Here is a 25,201-nt window from a genome sequence, read left to right as displayed (position 1 = left end):
TCTTTTGAAGTGTTTTTTTGGGGGATAAGGAGGAGAAAATATAGAGAAGACCAAAATAAACACTCAAGAGTCAAGCAAACTGTGTTGTTGAGATTTATATTTACAGTAAATGAAGGCTCAAAGTCCTCGTCATTATTCACCACGACACTTTTTAGATAATTCAAGATGGCAAAGCTTTTATATCGGGCATGTTCAGGTGAAGTGTTCTTTCTTTTTTCCAATCATTCATGTTGAGTGATTTAAATTAAATAGAGGTACCACAGAAAAAAAACACAAAGACAGATCCCTTCTCTGCTCTGTGTGAAAGTCTCTAGAGAGCGAGTGGGAGAGAGAGAGAGAAGGAGAAAAGGAGAAAAGAGTCTTTCTGCTAAATTCAACAGGCTGGTATGAAAGCACAGTGATTAAACACAGAGTGAATGAGCTGTTTTGAGACCAGCCACTTCATGTGCAGAAGCAGAACACGATATTTCAACTACTGAACTGTACACTACTGATTTGACGAGTCTGCAGAGGGAGTAATAGATAGCAAGATACATTTGCAGTCGTTTTCCATCTTTACTGCAGATATGAATGCACTCACATACACTTTCTTTAAATCCAAATCTATAATTCAAGGTTTTTACAAGGGAAAACAATCCATTCAGTATGTTCAGTCAGAGTTACATGATATTCATACTGTAAATAATTATGGATTTAAAGAAAGAAAACATCTGTCTAACTCTCCCAATGGCACATTGGAATAATATGCAGTATATGGAGATATTATTTTTCTACTATTTCACCATCACCATCCCCAACACCAGTGTCTGATCTGTCTGAGAGGGGGTTTGGTTAGCTTCATGTTGGAGCACATCCCTGAGAACTGGTCACAAAGCGCCAACCCATGGTTGCCCTCCTGTGGTGAAGGAGGACTTCACAGTCAAAATTAATTAATCAAATAAAACAGCGATTACAAATTAATAATTATTATATACTGTGTCTTTATCATTCAATGCAATAGCTTTTCAGTCCGATCTAATACACGTTTACACATTTTTGCAAGTGGTATTCTTACAAAAGTCATAATATATTGTAAGAAAATAAATAATCCAATACATTAGTGCAATGCACCTGCCCTCTCAGTAATCACAGCCATGACTAAAGCACATGGTCCAGCTCATATTTCAAGTCCACACACCTTAAAGCAAAGAGAAAACACATAACGGTCATACTGTTGGGATTTACGACCCTGTGAACCATTGTAGCAAATACCACAGCAAATTAACAAGAGCTGTCAAAACGACGAGAAGTTCAGAGTGCAGATGATGTCACGATTATTTTACCACAGCTTGAAGCTTATATTTCACTTGCATAACATCACTCCACTCAACAGTTCCAGGTAGGATATTTACACAAGGCATTACAGCGGAGCGTCCCATATCTCAAGACGTTCACAGTCAAAATTACAGCAGCTTCAATAAAGAGTTCCCTTTAGTGTGGCACTTCCCAGACACAGCTGCATTTGTCTGCCAGACAACCACGATCCAGGCTGAACATGGCTTCCACAATAAACATCTTCTGGTGTGGAGACACTCTGAGCCTCTCCCCCTCTGTACTGTACTTCCACGTCTGTATGACAGTGGGAAGTGCTGAGCCATGGTAAATGGAGCTGAGCTAACGCTCCTCAAATTCCTCCCGAGGTGGCAGAAACAGATGGGAGGTGGCGGGATGGGCGAACTGGGCAACGACGTTGAATCATGAGGCCTGGGATGGTTTAATCCCAAAAGTCTCAAAGCTCCGTGGTCTCCCAGCTCACCTCCCGCGGAACCTGGCGTCATTTAGTCCCCGTGTGGATGACGGTGACAGTGGAGGGTCGGGGCCGCGATGGCTCTGCAACCACCGGTGGTTCCTCCCGTACAGGAGAAGAGGCATCAGAGTCCTGATTGAACGCTTTAACAGGAGAGGGCAAAGAAGCTATTGGAGGACCTGCAGGGGGAAAAAAATTGTTTCAGCAAAGTGTTGGATGTTTTGTTTGATAAGTAGGAAAAATACAAGTTAAAGGATAAGACTGGGGATCCGATACTTGTTAGTAGGATCAATTCATTCAAAAATATAAAAACATCATCAGACTTATCATTTAAGTTGAGCTATGAAGTTCATTCTTGACCTTTGAAATAATAGAAATAGTCCTTCTTTTTTTCAACCCCTTTGTTTAAATGTTATACATCAAACATTTGCAGTGAAAAAGTGGTTGTAACTATAGAAATACCCCTGAGTAGAAACAGTAGGAATTATACTGAGCCATCTCCATGACAACTGAGCAAATCCCATCCGCTGCGGGAGACGGTGAATGTGGTCAAAAGCTCCAGAAAAATAGATACTGAGTTTTGAGGGAGATGTTGAGTCTGTGATATACTGCTGTACTAGACTATAATGAACTCGTTAAAGCAGCAACAAATAATTATCTTTTATAACAGATTCATCTTTTCTTTTAGTTAATAACATGTCAGAAAAAAAGTAAAAAGGTGCCATCACAACATCCCAGATCCCAAGGTGATGTCTTGTCATTGCTTGTTTTGTGCAACCAACAGTTCAAAATCAATATATATTCAATAAAAAAGAAAGGCAATGCAACAATTTTGCAACAATATTTGTTTAAACAAGTCTATCAATCGCCTTATCAGTTCAGCACTTGAACACATGGATAAAATAACATTAATAGAGTGTTATAACGAGCTTCATTTTTAAAGATCTTATCAAATTAAATGTCATCAAAAACGTCATGACCATATGGCTGATGAGTCAAACTAATCTGTTTAAGTAAAAATGACGCCTCAGAGCTTTTAAACAGTTGCCAATGAGCAGCAGACTGAGCGGAGCACAGAAAAGTTGGACATGTTCGGGTCTACAGAGTATATCTGAAGTGTCACTCACAGTCCTTCAGGGAGAGCGGGGCGCAGTCCACAGACTGGCTTTTGGCTGGAGTTCGGCTCTGAGGGTTGGACACGGAGTTGGAGCTGTTGATGCTGCCGCCAAAGCTGGTGCCCAGCTGCAGGCGCCGCATGTGGCGGATCACAGCGGTCGCATTAAAGGCTTGCTGTGGTTGCAGGGGAGAGAGGATGTGCAAAGACAAATGTAATACCAAAGACACAACACTGTATGATTTTACTATTCAACAAGATACATATTATGTGCTCACTACTAAAGATGTTTGATTTGAAAGATAAAGTCTTGCTCACCCTCCATTTGCTTTTGGCAAAGTTTTTCCGGATCTGCCGACTGACGGATTCATGTATGTTCTTGCAGAGAGCGGTGTCTCCAGCGATCCTGAAAATTAAAGTCAAGTCCTTTTAGATCATGTGAATAACGTCTCACACATACAAACACAGCCACACCCAACTGATTTATATTTGTATGTGTTAACACCTTGGGAATCATGCTGTTTTCCTATTTGCTCCTATCATTTATTTTCATCCTGCTAAAACACCTTTGATTGATGGGCTGAAGGTTTTGCAGGAGCTGTTTTACTTTCTGTCACATTCATCATAATATCTCTGTATGAAACCTTGTCAATGAAAGCTATTTCTCTCTGTTATGACACCTGTTACCGTTGTTACAAACCACATATTTGTATCGGAGGGACCACCTGCCCAGGACCTGAAAGGCCCATTACCGGTTAACAGACTTATTCATATTGGCCACCTCAGCCGGAGACAGCAGCCCACACCAGCTCGCTCTCACTAGCTCGGGCTCAGGCCTGGGAAGACATCCTAATTGTTCATTAAAGCTTCCACATTCTTCAAGGATCCTTCAGGACGCCAGCCACTAATTGGCAGCCATTTATTCAGCAGATTTCTCTCTGAGGGCTGTCGGTGCTGAGCAGAGGTGGGTTTGCGGCTCGGAGCCATGGTGACAGATGACAGTGGGAGGACATGCTCTCCATGACAAATGCGTAAGCCTGGCAATCTGCGTCATACTGCTGTTTAATCACATAGAGATGTGTGGTTCCCTGTGATTGTCTGGTTGGGGCGCAGTGTGGCAGCGGTTAGTTTCTCACCAGGGGTGCTCAAGAGCCTGATCACATGTGAACCTCTTCTCTGGGTCCTTCTCCATTAGGCAGCTGATGAAGTCTTTGGCTGTGGAGTGAGATGAAAAAGGTCAAGAACAAATCCAGCTGAGAACATGTTGTATAATTTGCCACAGCCAAGGACTAAGGATTTTAGGGGTCCTGCAATTTTTTGATAATTTCCTAATACAGTTTCTGGAAAGAACCTTGTAATTTGGTTCCAATTTTAGAGAAATTGGAGACGATGTTCTGTGACAGCAGTCATAGTAAATACCTGGGCTTGTATTAATTAAAGTTAGTCAAATTTTACTCCTGGACATAAAAGACCTACTGACCTTGATACTAGACCACCACATCTTTTACATGAGGTTAAGCATTTTACTTATAATGACCCTGTCTGTTGTCCTTTAGTCTATTTGTTTTGTTTTCGTCAATAAATAATAATAACAATAACAAAATAAAGTTTAAAAAAATTACTCCTACTCACAAACTTATAAATATATATGTATTTATCAAATTTCTTATTATTAAAAATGATGATCTTAAATTTATGAGCTTCAGAGGTCTCTTACGTTGGTTAAGACTAGATCCTAGATTAACACGCCATGTTCTGCAGTTATTGTGCAAAATAACCTTGGTCATGATGAATAACATTAGCTGAAACAACATGTATAATTTAGAATAAGGTGTTGTGATTGTCCCCCGGGGTCATCTGGGGTTTCGATCTGTTACTAACCTGCGTCTCTCATTGCCCTGCAGGTGGTTGACATGAGTAACCTGGAACACCTGGCCCATTTGGTTCGGTTACGTTACTTTAGTTATTCACTTTGCTTTTATGCACCTTCACATACTGATTTCCACACCCCATACTTTATATATTCAGTTAATTCTTTAATTTGGTTCAATTTTGTTTAATTTTGGTTTAATAAAATATCTTTTTGTTAAAACTTAACACTGGTGTGTCTCTCTTTTGTTGTGGCCACTTGAGCCAGGTCATAACGAACGGGGGCTCGTCCATTATGGTTACGTTGGTAAAAAGCTTGTTTTGTACCTCAGGCAGCAGTTCGGTGCATGATGAAGTGATTTAGTCCAGAAGATTTGCTGGTGAGAAAGTGTGAAGTGAGTTTTCAGGTTGCTGTGCCAAATAACTACAGTGATGTGGTGTTGCAAATGGTGCATGGTAGTCATGGGCATTTGAGAGTAAGGAAAACTTATAACCGTGTCCTGCGCTATTTCTTTTGGCCTCTGTTAAAACGTGATGTTTCCAAATGTGTCAGGATGTGCTCTACTTGCCAGCGAACTAGGAAACCAAGTCAGGTTGTCAAGCCTGCTGCTTTTTGTCCTAATCTGTGATGCAGGTGACTCTGTAGCTCAGGAAGTAAATGTTACTCCCACACTTATGATTGCTTTTGTGTTTTTGGGATCCTGCAGTTCCTGCTGTGAGGAGGGACCTTAAAGCTCCTGTTGTTCTGTCACATGTGGTGGGATAAAAAAAAACTAAGAGTCTTTGTGCAATCCGGGCAGTTTGTTGGCTGGTTCAGTGCCATGTTCAACACCTGTCCACACTCTGTTTCACTCAGCTCTGCTGGATGGGATCTGTCACCAGCTGCTAAATCCTCAGATCCTCCAGTTGCTGCTCAGCTTTGTTAATCATCCCCAGTGGGTTAATTATAGTAAGGGATTGTTTTTTTGATTGTTTTTTTTTTTGTGTTTCGTAATTTGTTTTGTTGTAGTTAGTTTGTTTTGATATGATCCCGTTGGTAACCGTCTTAAGGGGGGGGGGGGGGGGGTCATCTGGGGTTTCGATCCGTTACTAACCTATGTTTGTCCTCGCCCTGCAGGTGATTGATCGGAGATCATCACATACTACTTACTTAACTGATTTCCACACCCTATACTTTATATATTCAGTTAATTCCCTAATTTGGTTCAATTTAATTTAGCAAAATATCTTTTTGTTAAAACGTAACACTGGTGTGTCTCCCTCTTGTTGTGGTTACTTCAGGTCATAACAGTATGTTTAGATGTACCTTGATGTACTTTATCTACCAGCAGCAGAATTTCTTTCCTGCACCAGTTTAGTTTTGTGTTTGTTTCTTTTTCAGCCATTTTTTTTCTATCATATCATCCCTATTCATGCATCTATTCTATATCCATTATAAATGTGATTATTTGTTTGTATCGCTGCAGGAAAGATGGCGTTTTCTTCTGAGTTGGCTCTTTAAAGCATTTAAGTGTAATTCTTAGAAGTTTGATACAGTAAATATGAGCCCTGCTCTCTTATTTGAAATTTTCAGGAGGAACCAGGAAATGTTACAGCAGTTGTGTAGAGTTTGTAGTTAATGATTTCCAGACGAATTTAAATTAAACAAATGCTGACACTTTTATTACTAGATGGACAGAGGTCCATTTAAACCCAAGTAAGAACTAATGTATTATTGGAATCTTAATTCATATTTATTGAATTGTTTGTTAGTAACGTACAAGTACACAAAAACTAAAAACTCTTTGTCATGCAGCAATTAAATTAATTTATTTATTGAAGGTCAACCAATGGGACATTAATTAACACCAAATTACATTGTCCTTTTCAGGAACCTTCCTAAAGAATTTTTATTCTGTATCGGTTCCTTTTTAGGAAATCATTTGGAAACTATCGGACCTATAAAATACAGTTTTACCTTTTTTTTTTCAAACAGCATAATATAAGCACACACAAACATACAGCATATCATAGCTCACCGGAGTCTGATATGTCGTCCCAATACGGTGCGTCAAACTCATAGTCTGCCTTGAGAATCTGCTCAAAGAGCTTCGAGTCATTCTCGTCATAGAAAGGAGGGTAACCGCAAAGCCTGAGAAGATGGATGATTACACAACAGTCCGTGTGAGTGCCGTCATCCAGCTGATGTTAGAAACTTTAACCCAAATCTAAAAAGGATTTGCTGTGGCCTAATCTCATTCTCTGGCACTTAGATTTTTTTTCACATAGCATACAGCAGAAGGTTCAGAGGGATTATAGAGACTACGTGACTATTAAGAGGAGAAAAATATGTGATAAAACAGTTCATTTTCATATGATCTGGAAAAAAGCAAAGCGAAAATCTGTAACATAAATCCATGCTGTGTTTTTAAGTTGTGCTTTTCATCATGAAACAGTATAAATTATTCCATAACCACCACCAGGCAGAATCAGAAATTCATCACACCTAACAAACAGATAACGAGACCAGAGATTTTTTTAATGAGTTTGGCAGCTTCATGTAACACTTTCCACTGAAAGCTTTATAGGCGCTGTAGAATAAGAACAGCGGCATTATATTGTGGGAATCTCTCACACTACAATCTTAACCCTCCAATAGTGGTTCAGCATCAAATAAAGTAAATTACAATCCGAATGTGAGGGTTTAATTTAGTGCTGCAACTAACGATTATTTTCATTATCAATTGATCTGAAGATTATTTTTTCGAATAGGTGATTTGTTTCCTCTATAAAATGTCAGAAAAAAAAGTGAAAACTGCCTGTTAAAACTTCTTAAAGCCCATGATGACGACTTCAAATGCCTTGTTTTGTCTGATCGAGAGTCAAAAACCGAAAGATATTCAAGTTTACTGTCGTGTGAAACTTATGATTTTATTATCATTCACTTATGATCTAAAAAGCTTCAAATCCTCACATTTGAGAAGCTTCAACCAGCAAATATTTGACATTTTTTGCTGGAAAGCTGGCATGTTTCCATTTTTTGTTATTGTCAACGAATCCCATCCCAAAATCAAAACCAACAATGTGTTAGATCAACTCTAAATACTTTCCGACTTTCTCAGCCTGTCTGTTTTCCTTTAGCCCCAAGCCCATCAGATCCTAGTGAAGAAATAAATCTTAAAACTGGTAACAAATACATAGTTTCATTTTTAATAAAGGCTCAGTAATTTTCTTGAACAGCTGGACACTGTAGTTTTTTTACAAACATGAAAACATTAGGTGTAAATAGTTAATTTCCTAGGGACTATTTTCAGCCACGAATTAACACACATTTTCGTATTAAAGCGAGTATTTACAGAGTGGGATCAACTCAAGATAAACAACCACACCCATGTTAATCATAATGAGGAAACAAGTCACCCAAGTGCAACAGTGTGGCTCATGTGTTTTCGGTCTAAGACACAGAGGAAAAGGCTCCGTCGGGCTCTGGCTACACAGACAATACTCGTTAGTAGGATCAATTTGTCGACAATAATAAAAAATATAGAATATCACCAGCCTTTAAGGTACCAATTTAGGTTGTTTTTTATGATGTGATCATTTATCTGATTCTTATTTTACTATTTTAATTTTTCAGTTCTGCTCGTGACATATATTCTATGTTGCCTGTTTTATGTAATATGTCTGAAACTTATTATCTTAGCTGCCTTGGTCAGGACACTCTTGATTAAGAGCTTTTTAATCTCATTGAGGCTTTCCGGGTGCTTTTCAATCTGGCTGAGGCTTTCCTGTTCATATTAAGGTTCAAAAAACAACAACAACATGAAAATCAAGCAATCAAATACACAAAAACAAGCTTCAGGGAATGAATGTTTTTATGTTTAAAACGGAGTACTTACAGAATATAAGCTATGACCCCGATAGACCAGCAGTCCACAGCTTTACTGTAGGGCTTTTGAGCTAAAACCTCAGGAGCTGCAACAATGAAATCATATTAAAAAATGGTCAGAAAAAACAAATATTCATGTAATTTATTCATGTGAAACAATACAAACAGTTTTAGGCCACACAGCATGACGCAAAGGCTGGAGAAGAACGTGACTGTTTGGTGCTTTGCCTGTAGCAGATGGCTAAGATTAACCTGTGGCTACTGGCAGATTAGATTAGGTCATGTTGTTGGCCAACTAGTGCATCTAATTATCTCAGTTACTTTCCACCACAGCCGCAGCTCGGAGGGCATGCTCACCCACATATCCTGGAGTTCCACAGGCGGTGGCCATTACGTCACCTGTTCCCTCCATCTTTGACAGGCCAAAGTCACTGATCATGATCTTTGATTCATCGTGAGGACTGAAGTATAGCAGGTTCTCAGGCTGAAAAGGAAGGAAAAGAGTCACAAAGTTTGCCTGTGTTTGTCTATGTATTCATACGAGCTGTGCGGATTCAATTTTATTCATCCAGACAGTGAGATGTCAGACAAAATATTTAAAAAATTCAGGAGTTGGGGGAATTTTCCGGCTTATCTGAGAGGCTTCATCAGTTTTACTGAGAAGGAAAATCCCCGATATTTAACCTGTGTGGCTTATCCACACCAAGCGCACGACATCACTCACACAGAATCAATATCAGGGATTTTCACCTCTCAGTAAGACTCAAGAGTTCAAGTACAAAAACATTTTTAACTTTTGTGTTATAAATTTAGAGGAATTACAGTCTATATGAATGAATGATACAAGGTGTGATACCTTTAGGTCTCTGTGGACTATTCCCATGGAGTGGAGGTAGTTGACTGCATCCAAAACTTGTCGAATGAGCCGACTGGCATCCATCTCTGTGTAGAAGCCCTTCTCTACGATGCGGTCGAACAGCTCACCTCCAGACACCCTGTCAGCACACAGAGACGATAACAGAGTCTGTACGTTTACTGTGTTGTTGATTCAGTCTGTGTTGCCAACTTTTTTGACAATTTCCCAATGCAATTTTTGGAAAATTTTCTTTGTCATAATGGTTTTTGAGACTTGTCCTTTTTCCACATTGTGTAACTTTGCAGCGTATGACACTGATGCACACACAGGCAATTCTTCTCAACTACTTTAAAATCACAATTACAAAATGTCGCCACACAAGTGACTCATATTAAGTTGAACATCAATTATGAGTATATGCCTGCTTTCACGGATGGCTGGCAATCACCGTTTTGATAAGTGAGACTTCAAGGCAACATTATGCATCTTGCGGAGGTACAAAGAGGCCAGATAATCGCTGTCTAAATTGCTGGTGCATTAGTCACAAACACTGTGAAATTATGTGGCGAGGGGAAAGGTCTCAGATAAGCGTGACGACATCGTGTATGCAACACAAAAGGAAAGCGGTAATGGCAAAGAGTAACAGTTACCACATGCACACCTTCATAGACACAGACTAAAATACAATCAACAAGATATTTGCTACATAACGATAGTTTAAACTACAGCCTCAAAAGTGACCATTAAGCCAAATCAACAGCCTCAACACAAGCTGTAAGATCTTAGATTACTGGTTTGACATCTTGGGGAATACGCTTATTTGCTTTCTTGCAGAGACTTAGATGAGAAGGTTAAGACCACTTTCACATCTGTGCATTAAGTATGGAGCTGGAGCCAGCAGCCGGTTAGCTTAGCTTAGCACAAAGACTGAAAACAAGGGAAAACAGCTAACCTGGGTCTGTCTGAAGGTAAAACAAATCCACTCAACATCACCTCTGAGGCTTACATGTCATATTTGGTTTGTTTAATTTGTAAAGTAATTGAATTGTAACAATGTTAAGTGGTATTACGGGGGTTTATGTGCCAGTGCCAGTCCCCACTGGTTGCCTGGCAACCTCCAGGTGACAACAAGGTTTAAGGACTCACTGACTCACTGCATCCAGCCAAGAAATAGTCCGGCAACAGCCTCAATTTGTGCCTCTCATGTATAACTATTATATTCAAGTCATCCATTTTTCTGAAAAGTCCCATACGGTCGTTTAATCACTCATACTTCAGTTCTGGACATATTTCCAGAATCATCAGGGACTCTTCTAACAATCTGGATGTTTTTATTGTTTGCAGCACAATAAAACAGATTTTTTTTAACCCGTTTCCAAAGTTGTGACTGTGTTTCCTGATCCAAACAAAGATGGTAGCCTGAAATTACATGCTGTATGTGCTCAATTTATATGATGTTAACCAAATTTTTAAAAAATGTCATAATCAGTAATATTTATCTACTTTCTATTATTTTATATCTTAACAAAAAAAAGTGGTTATATTTTCGTTGTGTCATTTCTGGCTACCTGGATAGGATATATAAACTCAAATTGGGAAGCAGGTTAAAAAAAAAAGTTTTTCTTGGGTTTTCAAAGATTTTTTTTTTTTTTTTTAAACTGATGCCCAGCTCTGTGACTCGTAATGTTAATACATGAGAGGCACAAACTGGAGCTAGTCCAGCACATGATCCCTGCATAAAGCCAAAACTTGTTTTTACAACAGTTCACATGTTAGTAAGTGAGCTTTAAAGATGCTGGAAGGGGTTTTTCTTCTTAACTTTAGACAGAGCCAGGCTAGCTGTTTTTCCCTGTTTCCAGCCTTTATGTTAAGTTAAGCTAACAATCTCCTGGCTCATATGTTCAGTACAGATATGACTCTTCTCATCTATACATATAGTTCCATATATTTCTACTGATAGAACAAAGACTTGTACATCTTTAAAGCCTCGCTGTATTCAGTCAGATATTCAAAATGCCTCAAGGACATTACAGATGCTTATTCAAGCAAAAACACAACACATTATCAAAATGACCGACCAAATGGGCGGCAAAGAGCTGACCTAAACGCAAACAGCATGGTGGGCTGATGTACTTACAGCTGCATTATGAGGTACAGGTGGTTTGAGCTCTCGTAAATGTCCTCCAGAGCCACAATATTCTCATGCTTTATCCTGGAGAGACAGAACAGAAAATTCAGTTTGCTTGCTGTCAGCCTCTGTTCATTTCAACACAGGCCACTAATGAGGTGCAATTAGCCAGTTCTTGTTAAAATGATGCCCTGCCAACTAAAAACGAATCATGTCTTTTTTTGGTTTCTGGAAAAGCACTTTGCCTGTATTTACAATCTTTTGTGTGTTTGCGCACATGTGTATGTTGTCAAAAAATGAACCTGGCAAAGAGTGTGTTTCACACTAAGCAGACAAGCAAGGGAGAAAACCTTTTGTGCGTGAAGGAGAGCAAAAGGGGGAGGAGGCGGGGGTTCTTAGCGAATGCTAATCAATGAGTCATGAAGCGGCAACCCCCGTAAGCAGGAGTACCTAAAGAAAATAATATAGGGCGAACCAAGATGCTGGGGGTCTGTGTCCAAGCAACCAACCAGCAAGGTTTTAGTTAAAAAAAAGAAAAAAGAAAAAAAAAAGCCTCTGCAAGGAGATATGCAGATGACAACGCGTGTTCAGAGGGGCAGGTGGCTGAAAAAGAGAAGGTGGGGGTGGAAAAGGAGGAGGCGGGGAGAGTCTCAAAGGACTAAACAACCTTCACAACTTCCTCCTAGAGTCCAGAACAAAAATGAGGTTGCAGTCTAAGGTCTGTTAGATTGAAACAGAAGTAAAAAGAGCGAGCGCTCGGGAAGAGGAGAAATGGAGAGAAAAAAGAAGAAAAGCAGAAGTCAAAAGGATAGCAACTGTAACCAGGCAACTACACCCAACAACTGGTGTGCTCACTTCAGGAGTGACTGATAACTGAGCTTCTTGGGGGAATTACCCATCAGGCCCTGGAGGAGGAGTGTCACCTGGTGTCAGTGCAATCCTATCATACCCTGTGTGTGTGTGTGTGTGTGTGTGTGTGTGTGTGTGTGTGTGTGTGTGTGTGTGTAGACCAGCGAAGACCCAGAATAGTGACATAATGGATAGATAGGATTCGACAAGGAAGTCACTTAAGCCTGACAATGCCTGTTAAATAAACTGAGTGGCGCTTGCATCCTGACTATCGAGTCATTACTCAGCGGAGAGAGAAAGAGAGACACACACAAGCCTCCCACAGGATGACGCAAGGTGGTGACCCTTTTTAAAGTGACCTTCTTCTTCTTCTTCTGCAAACTCCCCCCATGGCTCGGTCATGCAATACCTACTTCCTAAGCACGGCGATTTCATTCTCGATGCTCGTCTCCTTCCCCTTCAGCGCTTTTTTCGGGATGCACTTGATTGCCACCATCTTTCCCGTAACCTTCTCCCGAGCCATCACCACCTCGGAAAACGCACCGCTGCGAGAGCAAGAGAAAGAGAGAGAAACACGTTAGATGCTTTATATGCGCTCGGGCAATATTGACACAGAAAACCTATCCTCGATGAGTAGATAGAGGGCACTCAGAGGCAGACAGGCCAGAGTACACAAACAGCATATTGTGAATATTTACTGAGAACTGGCAAAGTCCCTGACTATGGCCAACAGCCTTCTGTGTTGGCTTACGGCTGGTGCTTGTGTGCAGCCAAAAGCACAGCAAACACTTTTAAAACCTCTAAAAAACACCCATTTAGGGCAGCAGATAGCGTGTCTTCCTTGGCCATCTGTCTTCATACATGAGAGCCTTAAAAAACAAATACGGAATTAAGCGAATATTTGCTCAAGCAATCTGTATCTGTTGCTATGATACCACCTTAGTCCACCTTAATAAATCTCGCTGAGCAGGCAGCATGATTGCCCCCCCCCCCCCCCCTTCTTGTTTTCATTACACACCTTCACAGGCACCTTTTCCCTCCGTGCACCGTCAGCTGGGCTTAAAGTGAAGATCTTAAAAGGATGGATGATTTGAAACTCTGTGGGTCATGTTCGCTGGACCAGATCCACTAATGTCAAGTCAAAGACTAAACTAATCTTTAATCAACTGATGACATGACAGCTCTGATAAAGGGTTTGTTTGCCAAAATGTGTCAGCACAGAGAAAAATGGTAAGCTGAGGCCTTAGTATTGAAATTTTTCATGTTTTTGGAGAGCAACTATACTATTAGAGCTCATTAAGTCTTGATCAAATCTTCTGCTCATGTGTAGTTTTTGATGTATATTCTCCACTGCTGGTTTAAATTTTCTTTTACTTTTTCCCTATTTGTTCCTTTTCTCCAGTCCTAACCTCAAAAAACTGACTACAGCTTCTCTTTTTAATTGATATCTTCATTTTTATTAATTTTTTTCAAGCTGAGGGAGCGTGTTAACATGGGCAACATAATACTTGTACAGAAACAGGGCCCTTATAGGCCCATAAATAACGTTCATTTTCTCCAATATTTCACGTGTTCATATTGCAGTCTTAGGATAAAAAGGTACATTTCTCTGGGTTTTTTTTATTGACAATTGAACAAAATTTTATTCTACAGATCTATAATTTTACCCTGAAAAGAAGTAACTTCCAGGAGACTTTGTATAATGTAATTATAGACCTGTGATATAAAACGTCACTGACAATTTGAGTCAGTCGTCCCTTGTTGGAGGATTTGACTGTTGCTATTTCTGTGTGATGGCTTTCTTGCTCGCTGCCAAAAGTATTTTAAAGAGCTATTTAACCCGTGTCACAAGTTTAAGCAGGGATTTCGCCCAGGTATAATGTAACAGAGGAACAATCAGCTTCTAGTCCAAATATTTTCATGATCTTTTCATTAATGTCTCGCTATTATGAAAAAAAAGTAAAAGAACAAGCCCCCAAAAATATGAAAATGGCTGACACACTGCTTCCTGCATGTGCTTTGTCCCTTTCGGACATGAGGTTTAATTAAGTTATTGTTGGAAGAACGCCATCGGTCATACAAAAGTAAAACTGATGTGGAGAAACACACCTTCACCATCTTTCAAAGAGCAAAGCAGCTAGCACGAAAGGGTCCATTATGTTCTCAAAGTGTAATCAGTTCCTCCCAACAGGCTCTAAACTCAGTGCCGCTTGCTGCACTAAGTCCCACCGTGGCCATCAAATCCACGCTAATCCCTCACTCCATCAGTCCACGGGGGGGTGGAAGGGGGAGGGTCAGTCAGAACCACAGTACACAAACACAGACTGTGCACAAACACACTACATGGTCACAAAGCCAGGCCCCAGGTGTGATGAGGTGGAACACACCACGAACAAACAGAAATGAGAGAGCTCGGAGCATACGCCCTCCTGACTTTGACCTCATTCTGACACATGATGTGGGACGATATGTAAATTCAAGGGCTTGTGTAAGTGAGGGAGCTGGTTGCACTACTTCTGTGTCTCCTGTTACAACACTATCTTCCCACAGCAGCTGTTGCCGTGAGGACAATGAGCATCATTTCTATTCAGCGCATGCGACCAATTTCCACAGCTGCATGGACATTAGGAGGAGTGCAAAATTCCTCCACCAATGGCACGCCGAGCCTGTCAAGCGAAACTCTCTCTTGCAAGGTTTTTCAGAGCAAGCTTTCTGCAGAATGAGACACACGAAGATCAAAACCACAGGAACTCGCTGAGAGGGTGGTTAGGGCTTGTAGCACTGTTTCTGTACCCCCTTCTCACGAAAATGACAAGCAGCAACATCATTTCCTGTGAATGACAACATGTCAGAATCCAGCCCTGTGACTTCCCTCATAGTGTCGATGCATGAAACACAAACTGTGCTGCAGGCTCTGATAGCGTTTCATCTGTTAATTCATATTTCACAGGAAAGAAAAGGTGTGATGTCTGCTAAAGACATGCATATGGTGGTGCTACCACCTACACACCGTATTTTCACATACATATATAACACAAATATACAGTCACACATCCACCACGACAAATCACACATAACTCAACAACCTATGAGGCTACCGGCAAACCAAATTCATCCCTAGAATAATCCTAGATGGGATATGGAGCAGCATTAAGTAATGAGAGACAGCTCCATCTGAATTGGACCCTTGATTGAAGCTCATCTGAATTTATTACGCGAGATAAATATGACTGTATGGCTGCGAAATGTTCCTGACCCAGAGTCACAGACTGCACAATCAAGTCAGCACACTGACTCACTTGGCTGAATAATGATAGTTGAATTTTTAAGTTCTTCCCAGAGAAACTGAGCTCCCTCTTTGCGGTTCTTGGATGACAGTATGAGCTGTGTGTATGTGACAGTCTGTAGTCACACAACACCAGCACACTATGCACAGGATGGCCGAGCCAAAGCGGCTGAGTAATGTTAAATGTGAATGTGGGCTGCTCTCTGTGTCAAACCAGCGGCTGATGCTGCAGATGCAATAAGAGCACTGCATCCAATAATCACCCAGAAAACTTTTCCAGGCTGTGACCTCTGCCGGTCACCCTTAGCGATTACGAAAATGTTGATGGAAGAAGTTTTTTTTTTTTTTTTTAGACAGAGGGGGTGGGGGTCTCGACAACCGCGGCTGGCTTATTGACATTCACAGGCGGTGCATGTATTGTGCCGCTGAGTAATCACACTGAATCATCTTGTGTAAGATCCATTACAGCGGCCTGTTATGCAACATATGGGATGGGAAAAGTCAGAATTTAATAATCCAGGTAGAGCTACTGCCGGTATAAGCTACCGTGTTCAAAGTCACCCTTCAACTGTGGGATGACAGCTTTTATCAGAAATATGACAGCGGAGATGATCTGTGATTGTGAAGTAAAGTGGAAGTTTATATTTTGTGAAGGAGCAGTAATGGGAAAACAGATCATTTATATGTGTGTATATATACATAATTGTACACATTTTTAGTGCAGGTCCCGGGAATTTGGGTATCAAACAGTAACATTGCTCGAGGGGCATTTTACAGTCACACAAACACTTATTTTTAAAACAGACTTAACACCATCTGCTCAGCTGTGATGTGCTACTCTGTCTACAAAGAGTTTTGTTAACTAGAGTGTCAGCTGGACAAATTCAGTGAAAATGACATTGTGTCTTATCTCAGGTACTACTTCCTGATTATGCATTATCATCATTATTATCATCATCATTATCAGGGGTTTTTAAACACTAATAACTAACATGGGATGATACTACAGGCGTTTCTCTTGCAAGATAACTTTTCTTGGATTGCTCTAATGCATCTTTATAAAAAGGAAGTAGGGAAAGTTTAGATCCTTAACTTAAGTAAATGTGGTGATGCAACAATGTACAAACCCCAAATTACAAGAAAAAGTACTTCACTCAAAATGTTAAAGAAGTATCGTCCACAAAATTACAAAAACTGGAGGCAGAAAGAGCCCTGTCAGTGTTATATTATTATCGGATTATTCATGACGGTTCAATAACAATTAAACAGCATTTTGAAGATGTAGCTGGTTGAAGTCATTTCAACTACATTACATACTGGTGGGTGGTTTAATAAAAGCCGATCGCGTACGCACTTTGTAAAATCTGAATGTTTACAGTACAGAACTGAAAGTACAGACAGAGTAATATAGTGCAGCTATTTTGATAATCAAATGATCGTTTGAGGCATTTTTCAATCAAAAAAGCCAAACATTTGCTGCTTTTCTTTGTCTTATCTGAGGTTAAACTAAATATTTTTTAAGTATTGGGGTGTTGGTTGGACAAAACAATCAATTACATGATGGGCTACGGAGAGCCTGATGAGCATTTTTCACTATTTTCAATAACAATCAAGAAACATATCAGCTGATTAATCGGTAATCAAAATAATTCCTAGTTAAATATCTTGTAACTTTAACTATCAAATACATTCAGAGAGAAAAAAGTGCAATATTTGTCTTTGCCATGTAAGCAAGTCGAGGTAAAAGTAGAGTTGCAAAGGTTAATCGATTAATTGATTAGTTGATTGACAGAAAATGAATCAACTATTTTCATAATCGATTAAATGCTTTGAGTGTTTTTTTAAAAGAAAAAATACAAAAATTCTCTTGTTACAGCTTCTTAAATGTGAATATTTTCCGATTTCTTTAGTCTTCTATGAACTGAACTCTATAAACTGAATATCTTTGGGTTGTGGACTGTTGGCCAAGAGAAAATATGACATTTGAAGCTGCGCTTTGGGAAACTGTGATTTTCTTTATTTTCTGACATTTTATAGACCAAATGACTGATTGATTAATCGAGAAAATAATGAACAGAATAATTGATAATGAAAATAGCTGCTAGTTGCAGCCCTACAGTAGGTGGAAGTAGAATAAAATGGTAGTACTCAAGTTAAATGCCACAAATTGTTCTCGAGTTATTTTCCACCACTGCTTCAGGGTGAGGTCGTACGTTTAGTTTTGGTTTCTATTTCCTTGGTGCCACACAAGCCAGCATTGGTTTACTGTCCTTTCAGGTAGTAAACATCCTTGATCAGGTGCTGCATTTAAATAAACTCCAATAATATGACCTGCACGAAATCCAGCAGCTCTCACAGTCCCAACGACTGGTCCTGATGGGAACCATTACCCAACAACACACTGGACCTGAGGCTACTTTCCAGGAATGTGCACTTTGTGGTCACCGCCAGACTGTTGATTAAAGAGAGAACGATGGTCAGCTCACAGGCTGATAAACTAAAAAACAAAAATATGTGACACTCCAGGGACATGTTTGGCATGAAATCTGCCTGAGGCCACAGATCAGCCAGTCAGAGAGAAGCTGAATTATTTTAATAAGGGTGATTACTGCCTCCTGTGCACTGATACAGTCTGGTACAATTCAACCCGTTGAGTGCCCTGGATGACACACTATGGCTCTGTAGGCATTCACTGTGCTGAGAGCAATATGAATACGAATGGAAAACTCAGGAAATTACTACGCATTCAACACACTACGCATTATTTCGGTAGATTATTTGACTCTCCATTAGCAGCTGCCATGACAAAGTATTTCCTCCCACAGCGAATGTAGCTGGAGGACAGTGGTGGTGGGAAGTGGTAGGTAGCGTCTTCTTCAGAGGCAGCAACCAAGGACTTCTATCCTCCTAGTTGCCTAGCTGCCATTTTCACTGCATCCAGGCTGCTTTCAAAGATCCAACTAGTCTCTACACGAGCTGTGTTTCAGGATGTGATCAATGCACGGAGGCAACGACAGTCACTTAAATGCATCGCAGACGAGTAGAGCTTTGTCAGAGCCGGAGTCAGTTCGATATCAGTTGTAGAGGCCTGTTAATTCATTCATATCAAAGTCAGAGAAGCTCATTTTCATCTTTATAGGCAATAACGTGCAAAGATAACAACAGAGATGTGTTTCAGGGGCAACAAGTGACATGAATGAGTCAGCTCCAGCTAAGCTCTGTTTGGCCCTTCAGGGGAGGTAAACAGCGGACTTTGGTATTTCAACCTCAGAAAGTGGGATTCTGGAAAAGCGTGACAAAGCACTTGGTAGGAATTCAAGTGAAGAGCATAATTTTTCAGTTGCTTTTAAGCCACTATATCCAAATAAATATGTTGTAGAGCCTGACACATACTGACAATACTGATAGTGATATTTGAGAGTTTAAAAATCCAGTTAACGATGAATCAGACGATATTCTTTTGTCCTACATGAACACAAACATTTTGATAAGGAAAATAAAGATTATAATATGTAACTATTCCGCATTACAATGTCTAAAAATAACTAGACCTATGTTATGTATTTTGTTGAGTTTTGTACTTACATTATCCGAAATGTTTCCAATGATTTTTAAACCCAGAGAAATCAGTCATTTTAAATCAAAGTAAGGATCTGTTTCATTTGGTTGCCTGTCAACTGCGTCATACCCCCTCTACTATAGAGCGTACGTGTACAAGATAATATGTTGGTGTTGTGGTTGTCCGCCAGAAACTGTCATAAATGGACTTTTATCCCGTTTTAAGCCACATTTTTAAAATAAACAATGAAGACAACAACTCCCATGGTCCAACGCTACTTTACAACATCATCAAACTCCATCTTTGGTTATAGTTTTGATTGGCAGACCCCTAGCAGCAGAAATAACATAGTGTGTTTAATAACAATAGATTGAATGACTGTGTAAAGTGAAAGGAGTCATTTGTAGCGACAAACCCACAGGGATTTATCACCTGATCTGCAGTTCCCCTCTGCTCATCGTTTTGGTTTTCCAGCTTGCAACTTTACCGTTTTGGTTCACTCCATCTGCTCTCGCTGCGTAATTTTCAGCCACAACAGGCAGCTGTTTTCAGCAAAAAAGCTCTAGAGCTCCACTTTACACTACCTGCCCAACACCAAATGGCAGATATACACAGCAGCAATTTTTAGGGTTTAAAAATAAACTCTTCCTTTGAACAAATGATGTAACAGAGACACTGTTTCTAAATTACCTCAAACGTGCTGTATCTGTATTTCTCTGCTGCGGTTTCTTGTTAACATGTATGATGAGATAATTACAGGATATATCAGCCTGTTGTTTAGGGTTTAGTATCTCAGACAAGCATCTCAAAATCCCCACTGTGAGTGGCAAACCCACCTTATGCTAGACATTAACAACACTGGGATCTCTGAAGGTCCCAGTGGCCAGGTTACTTAATTTGCTTCCACAGAGTATCAGCAGCTTACTGGTCTGAAATTAGCCACAAGGGAAGTGGTCAGGTAGGAGGACTGGCTTTAGAAGTGAAGATCTCATTAGCAACAGCTACCGCAACAAAACACGGGCCAAGAAGTGTGGCCAGAGCATTACTGACACTGCCGCAGGCTTCCTGCTCCCGAGCTCCTATCAATATCCAGTCAGTCATAACCTTCACACACAGATCGGCCTCCAGCTGCTGCTGGAATCAAATCTTTTCTCTTTGTAGGGTGTTCATGCCAATATGCACTTCATTTTTTTAAAAATTAAACATCCTTATATTTTAGTGAGTCACAATTCACAGTCAATACAACAGTCAACAACTGTCTCTCACGATCATTTCATCTCAGAGGTGCAGCAGTAAAAATGTATTCAGATCCATTACATAAGTGAAAGTAGCAGTACAACAATACTTCATTAAAAGTAAAATTTAATAATTTTACCTAAGTAAAAGCACAGAGTTATTAACATCTGAATGTACTTAAAGAATAAAAAGTAATTATACACAGTACAGCAAACAGAACGACCCCCGACAGTGTTATATTTGATATTAATAATGTAACTGGTGGAGGTGAAGCTCATTCTAACTATTTTAGACTGCTGGATACTAGTCTAATCTATAACAATGCATCATATTTCATGAGTTCATCATAGTTTTAGTATGTGAAATCAATCTGAAAAGCATCTACTGCTGTTAGATACATTTATAGTAGAGCTGCAACTAACAATTATTTTCATTGTCAATTTATCTGTTGATTATTTTCTCAATTAATCGATTAGTTGTTCAGAAAACGGTGAAAAATGTCGATCACTGTTTCCCAAAACCCAGCGTGACGTCCTCAAATGACTAGTTTGACCACACCAGCAGTCCACAACCTAAAAATATTCAGTTTACTGCCATAGAAGACTCAAAATAACCGGAAAACATGCTTATTTGAGGAACTAGAGCCAGAGGATTTTGAGCAATAATGTTTGGCTCTGAACTGTACTGGAGTAAAAGAACAGAGTTTGGAAATACTCAAGTATAAGTACCTTAAGATTGTACTTGAGTAAATGTACTTTTGGTGTGTGGAGAGCAATAGATGAGTTTTTTTTTGGCACGAGGAAGCTGCAGAGAGATGATCCCTCTTGGACACTGATGGGGAAACCTGACAAGGAACCTACATTTGAAAGGAGGAGGAGGAGGAGGAGGAGAAGGAGGGGATAATCTATGTCTCTTCCTCTGGCCAACAATCCTTCCTCGTCCATTATTAATCCTCAGCCAAAGCTGCGGTGCCACTGGGCTGCCTTTTCTGCCCCCGGCGGCCTGTTGTGAACCCTGCTGTGCAACACTGGCTGCTCAACAAGGTACTCCCATGATTAAGACACACAGGAACTAGTAAACGGGACTTACTTAAAGTCACTCAGGTACACGTTGTACAATATGTAACATGAAGCCAAACAGTCGCAAACTGGCCCCGGAGATATGCATTGGGTTGTGGGTGAGGGATATATATGCTCCTCCAACCTGGCCATTATGTGGACAGAAAATCATGATGATTCATTGGTGTTATTCAGAGGCTCTTCACACATAAATGAAAGCCTTGGGGAAATCAGAACTGCCTCCAGGTAGGAACGTCTGACTGTTTAGTACAACAGCTGAAGTGTCGAGAGAGCTTTATGATTCATCGATCTGTAGGAGAATTTTATGATCCTACTACTCAGGAAAAACAGGTCTGCGGTCACACCGAGCAGCTTAAGAGTTTCACAAAATTAGATGATCATAACAGCCAAGATGACGCTGATTGCTCAAAGTTTACACAAGATAAGGCTGCATATCTTGCGACAGCAAACCACAATGTGTCTGTTTTATTGTTTATGAATGACTAGCTTCCCATTTAGCTACAGTCACAGTGACCAGAGGCCTTTTTTTTTTTTTTTTGTTTGTCCAGCATGACGCCAGTTTCTGAGGCCAAAATTAAAAAAACAAACATATTTCCCAGGGGGGAGACTCCTTCCTTGACATAGTGGGCCTTCCCCCCGAAGACCCAACAATATAAACATCACCACATTAAATTCCTCTCAGTCAAGAGAGGAAGGACATGACTGTGGGGGATGAAGCACGCCAGGAAAATGAGAAATATACTCTATTAAACATGTGATAGCTTTCAGTTCAGCACCTAGAAATCTATCCACAAGATTGACTGCTCAAGCCTTTTTTTTCAATTTTACTCCTTTCATATAAGCACCACCTAACCTTGACCGCTTTACTTTAGCAGTGAGGGGTCTTTTCTTTCAGGGAACACTTTTTTTTGCAGCATAACTTATTCAGAGAAGAAAAGCCATGAAGTCAAGCAGCACTAACAGCGGACCAAAATAAACTCTGGAATTTGACTGCTCTGTGGCCAAGATAATAACTCCAACTTAAGCGGCTCCTAAACTACAAGAAAAATATCAGTGACAGTGAGATGAAATCATAAACCCGCACATAATGTTTTAAAATCTGTTCCTCTTGTGTGAAGGAGGAGAGAGAAAAGATTGGAGCTCAAGAATATATAAAGTCACCACACAGATGGTCCCTTCATTTGGGATGATTTCATCATGTGTGTATGCAAATTATAAGCTCTGCTGTCTTTGTCACAGTTATGTTGCACAAAACGACCCCAAAATAAATGGCTGCCTGCACAAAACCTCATACAGTCATGTTTCATGTCTGATCTGATCTGTGGGAAGAATTTAAAAAGAAAGAGCTGCAGTAGTTTTTGAATGACATAATAAGAGAAATCCTGTATTGAGTCTCATTATTTACACTCTCTGAACAAATTAACTGAGGATGATCCTGATTGGATTTTTTTTTAGCAAATGTCTCTTTTAGCGGGCTTTAACTTCAAAAAACACAAAGGCCCTGTCTCTGTGTGTCACCGTCGAGCAATTCTCAGTTGATTCAACAAATATTCAACAGCTGTCAGTCGGCTTTTCATTTCCGTTTTAAACGACACAATGTGTGTAATTGTTGTCTGGCGCTAATTCGCAACAACTGGATACAAAGTTTCTCGTCGCCTGCACGGCTGCGTTATCTTGTTACTCACGTCCCAAGGACTTCCTTGAAGTCAAATATCTTCTTGATATCATCGACATGCTTTTTCCAAGATCCATCGCTGGACTCGCCGTTTTCTTTCGCCATTTCGCAGCGGGGTGGGGAGGGGGAGAGGAGGAGGAACAAGAGGAGAGACGCCGGAGGAGCTCACTACAGTCGTCTGCCAAATTTTTTTTTTTTTTTTTTTAAAGAGAAAAGAAAAGTAGTGCACTTCTGTTTTATCGTCAAGCCAAGCGAGGGTTTCCTGGCTATATGTCAGTGTTGCTTCCTCAGCCCATGCATGCAGGCAGGCAAGCCCAAGGAGGGGAGGTATGTCCTACCCCCCGAGAGGTTATTTGACTAATCTGTTTGACGTAGCGGATCCCGAGCCTGAGCTTCCCCACTGTTCAGTTTCTCTCTGACAGGGAAACACGTACAGGCTCTCCCCCCCTCCTATCCTCCTCCTCCTCCTTTCCTCCTCCTCCTCCTCCACTACCACTACCACCCCGGGCGGGATTCAGTCAGTGTCAAGCGGCGACGCGGTGAGGTAAGGTCGGACTACTTGCTTGCAGGAAGAGGGTGACACTTGGCAGTCGCATCCGAAGCTCTTGTGTGTGGCATCGAGTCACACAAACCGCCCTGTGGTTGTTATAGCAATGGGAGGAGTGGGAGGTTGCTGCTCCCTCCCGCCTATCTATCTGACAGCGTGCACAATGAGCGGTTTAAGTGTTCGCATTGCACCAAATCACCGGACCGGTGGAAACTCTGCCGGACTGATCAGTGTCAGGGGCTGGTGCCGCTCAAATACACTCACAAGTCTTGTTTATTTTGTCCCTGGTTGTCTCTCTAGTTGATGCCCTCATATTCAAATGTTGAAATGTGAATGACAGGTGCGTAGATATGAGCTGTGGGGCCTATGCACAGCCCCCCTTACACTTTGCCCCATCATGGTTTGTCTGTTTGCAGTTTTGTAGATGACAAAATTCTTTAAAACAAGCATTAAATTTGCAGATATACAGTACATTAGGTGTTACAATATCCCAGTTTGATAATCATACTTTAAAGGTGCAGTGTGTAGAATTTAGCGGCATCTAGCTGAACGGACTTGGCAGAAATGGAATATAACATTCTTAAATATGTTTTAATTAGTGTATAATCACCTGAAAATAAGAAATAAGAAAAAAATAAGAGTCCTTTTATATCTACATATGGAGTGGGTCCTCTTCCACGGAGCCCGCCATGTTTCTACAGTAGCCCAGAACGGACAAACCAAACACTGACTCTAGAGAGGGCCTTTCACGTTTTTCGTGAGCTTCGTGGAAGGAGAGGGTGAGGGGTATTCAGTTGGTTGCAATCTGCAACCTCATCGCTAGCATGCCACTAAATCCTCCACACTGGTCCTTTAATTGTGACGTTGATACAAGTGGTAACTACTATGACTTGAGACTAAAGCCAATGTGGAAGTACCATAAAGTGCAATGCCACCGACAGCCACTACATGCTGGCTCCAACTGAACTTAACAATTATGGTCTCAGTTGCTAGATTTGTGCCCTCTAATAAGTGTGCAGGTGGTCATTTTGGAAATTAAGATGTGAAGACTTGTAGTACTGTAGCTTTGACATCAGCTCAAGATGGCGCTGCTCTAGTGGCCACCTGTTGCAGCAGCTCCTGTTAACTTTTTTCTTTGTTTTTTGTTTTTTTTAAAGTGTTTATTTTATGGCACTTTTTAATATTTGAATTAGTTTATTTAGTTATTGTTTCGTGTTTCGTGAAAGGAAGGTCCTAGCTCCAAACGGAAAAGATGACGTCGACCATAAGCAGCAACTCTGAGCTTCAAACTGGACTCTGGCTTTCCTGTTAGCCATTTTGTGTTCTGAAATCCTTAATACAGCCAATAT

The 25,201-nt window shown here is 40.5% G+C and overlaps 1 protein-coding gene across 1 annotated transcript; it reads right to left on the bottom strand.

Moving 5' to 3' along the window:
* Positions 1-960: 960 nt before the first annotated feature.
* Positions 961-23,756, bottom strand: camk1db (calcium/calmodulin-dependent protein kinase 1Db). The gene is made up of 11 exons (XM_042412817.1): positions 23,316-23,756; positions 12,884-13,015; positions 11,631-11,705; positions 9,494-9,632; positions 8,995-9,121; positions 8,648-8,723; positions 6,788-6,900; positions 4,037-4,115; positions 3,219-3,306; positions 2,914-3,076; positions 961-1,965 (listed from the first exon to the last, which is right to left on the bottom strand). Exons 1-11 carry the CDS (start codon positions 23,408-23,410, stop codon positions 1,814-1,816), a joined length of 1,239 nt encoding a protein of 412 aa, XP_042268751.1. The 5' UTR covers positions 23,411-23,756; the 3' UTR covers positions 961-1,813.
* Positions 23,757-25,201: the final 1,445 nt, after the last annotated feature.

Source organism: Thunnus maccoyii, chromosome 5 (genome assembly GCF_910596095.1).
Source record: "Thunnus maccoyii chromosome 5, fThuMac1.1, whole genome shotgun sequence".
NCBI lineage: Eukaryota > Metazoa > Chordata > Actinopteri > Scombriformes > Scombridae > Thunnus > Thunnus maccoyii.
Note: the sequence above shows the minus strand (reverse complement) of the source record. Positions and strands in the feature narration are given on the sequence as shown.

Bases quoted from the DNA above. Each gene is read 5' to 3' on its own strand.
- camk1db (XM_042412817.1), bottom strand. From the start codon at position 23,410: ATGGCGAAAGAAAACGGCGAGTCCAGCGATGGATCTTGGAAAAAGCAT. The intron at 8,724-8,994 runs GTGAGCATGCCC...TCATTGTTGCAG, and splicing joins TGGAACTCCAGGATATGTGG to CTCCTGAGGTTTTAGCTCAA. The intron at 6,901-8,647 runs GTAAGTACTCCG...CCATCTTCTCAG, and splicing joins GGGGTCATAGCTTATATTCT to GCTTTGCGGTTACCCTCCTT.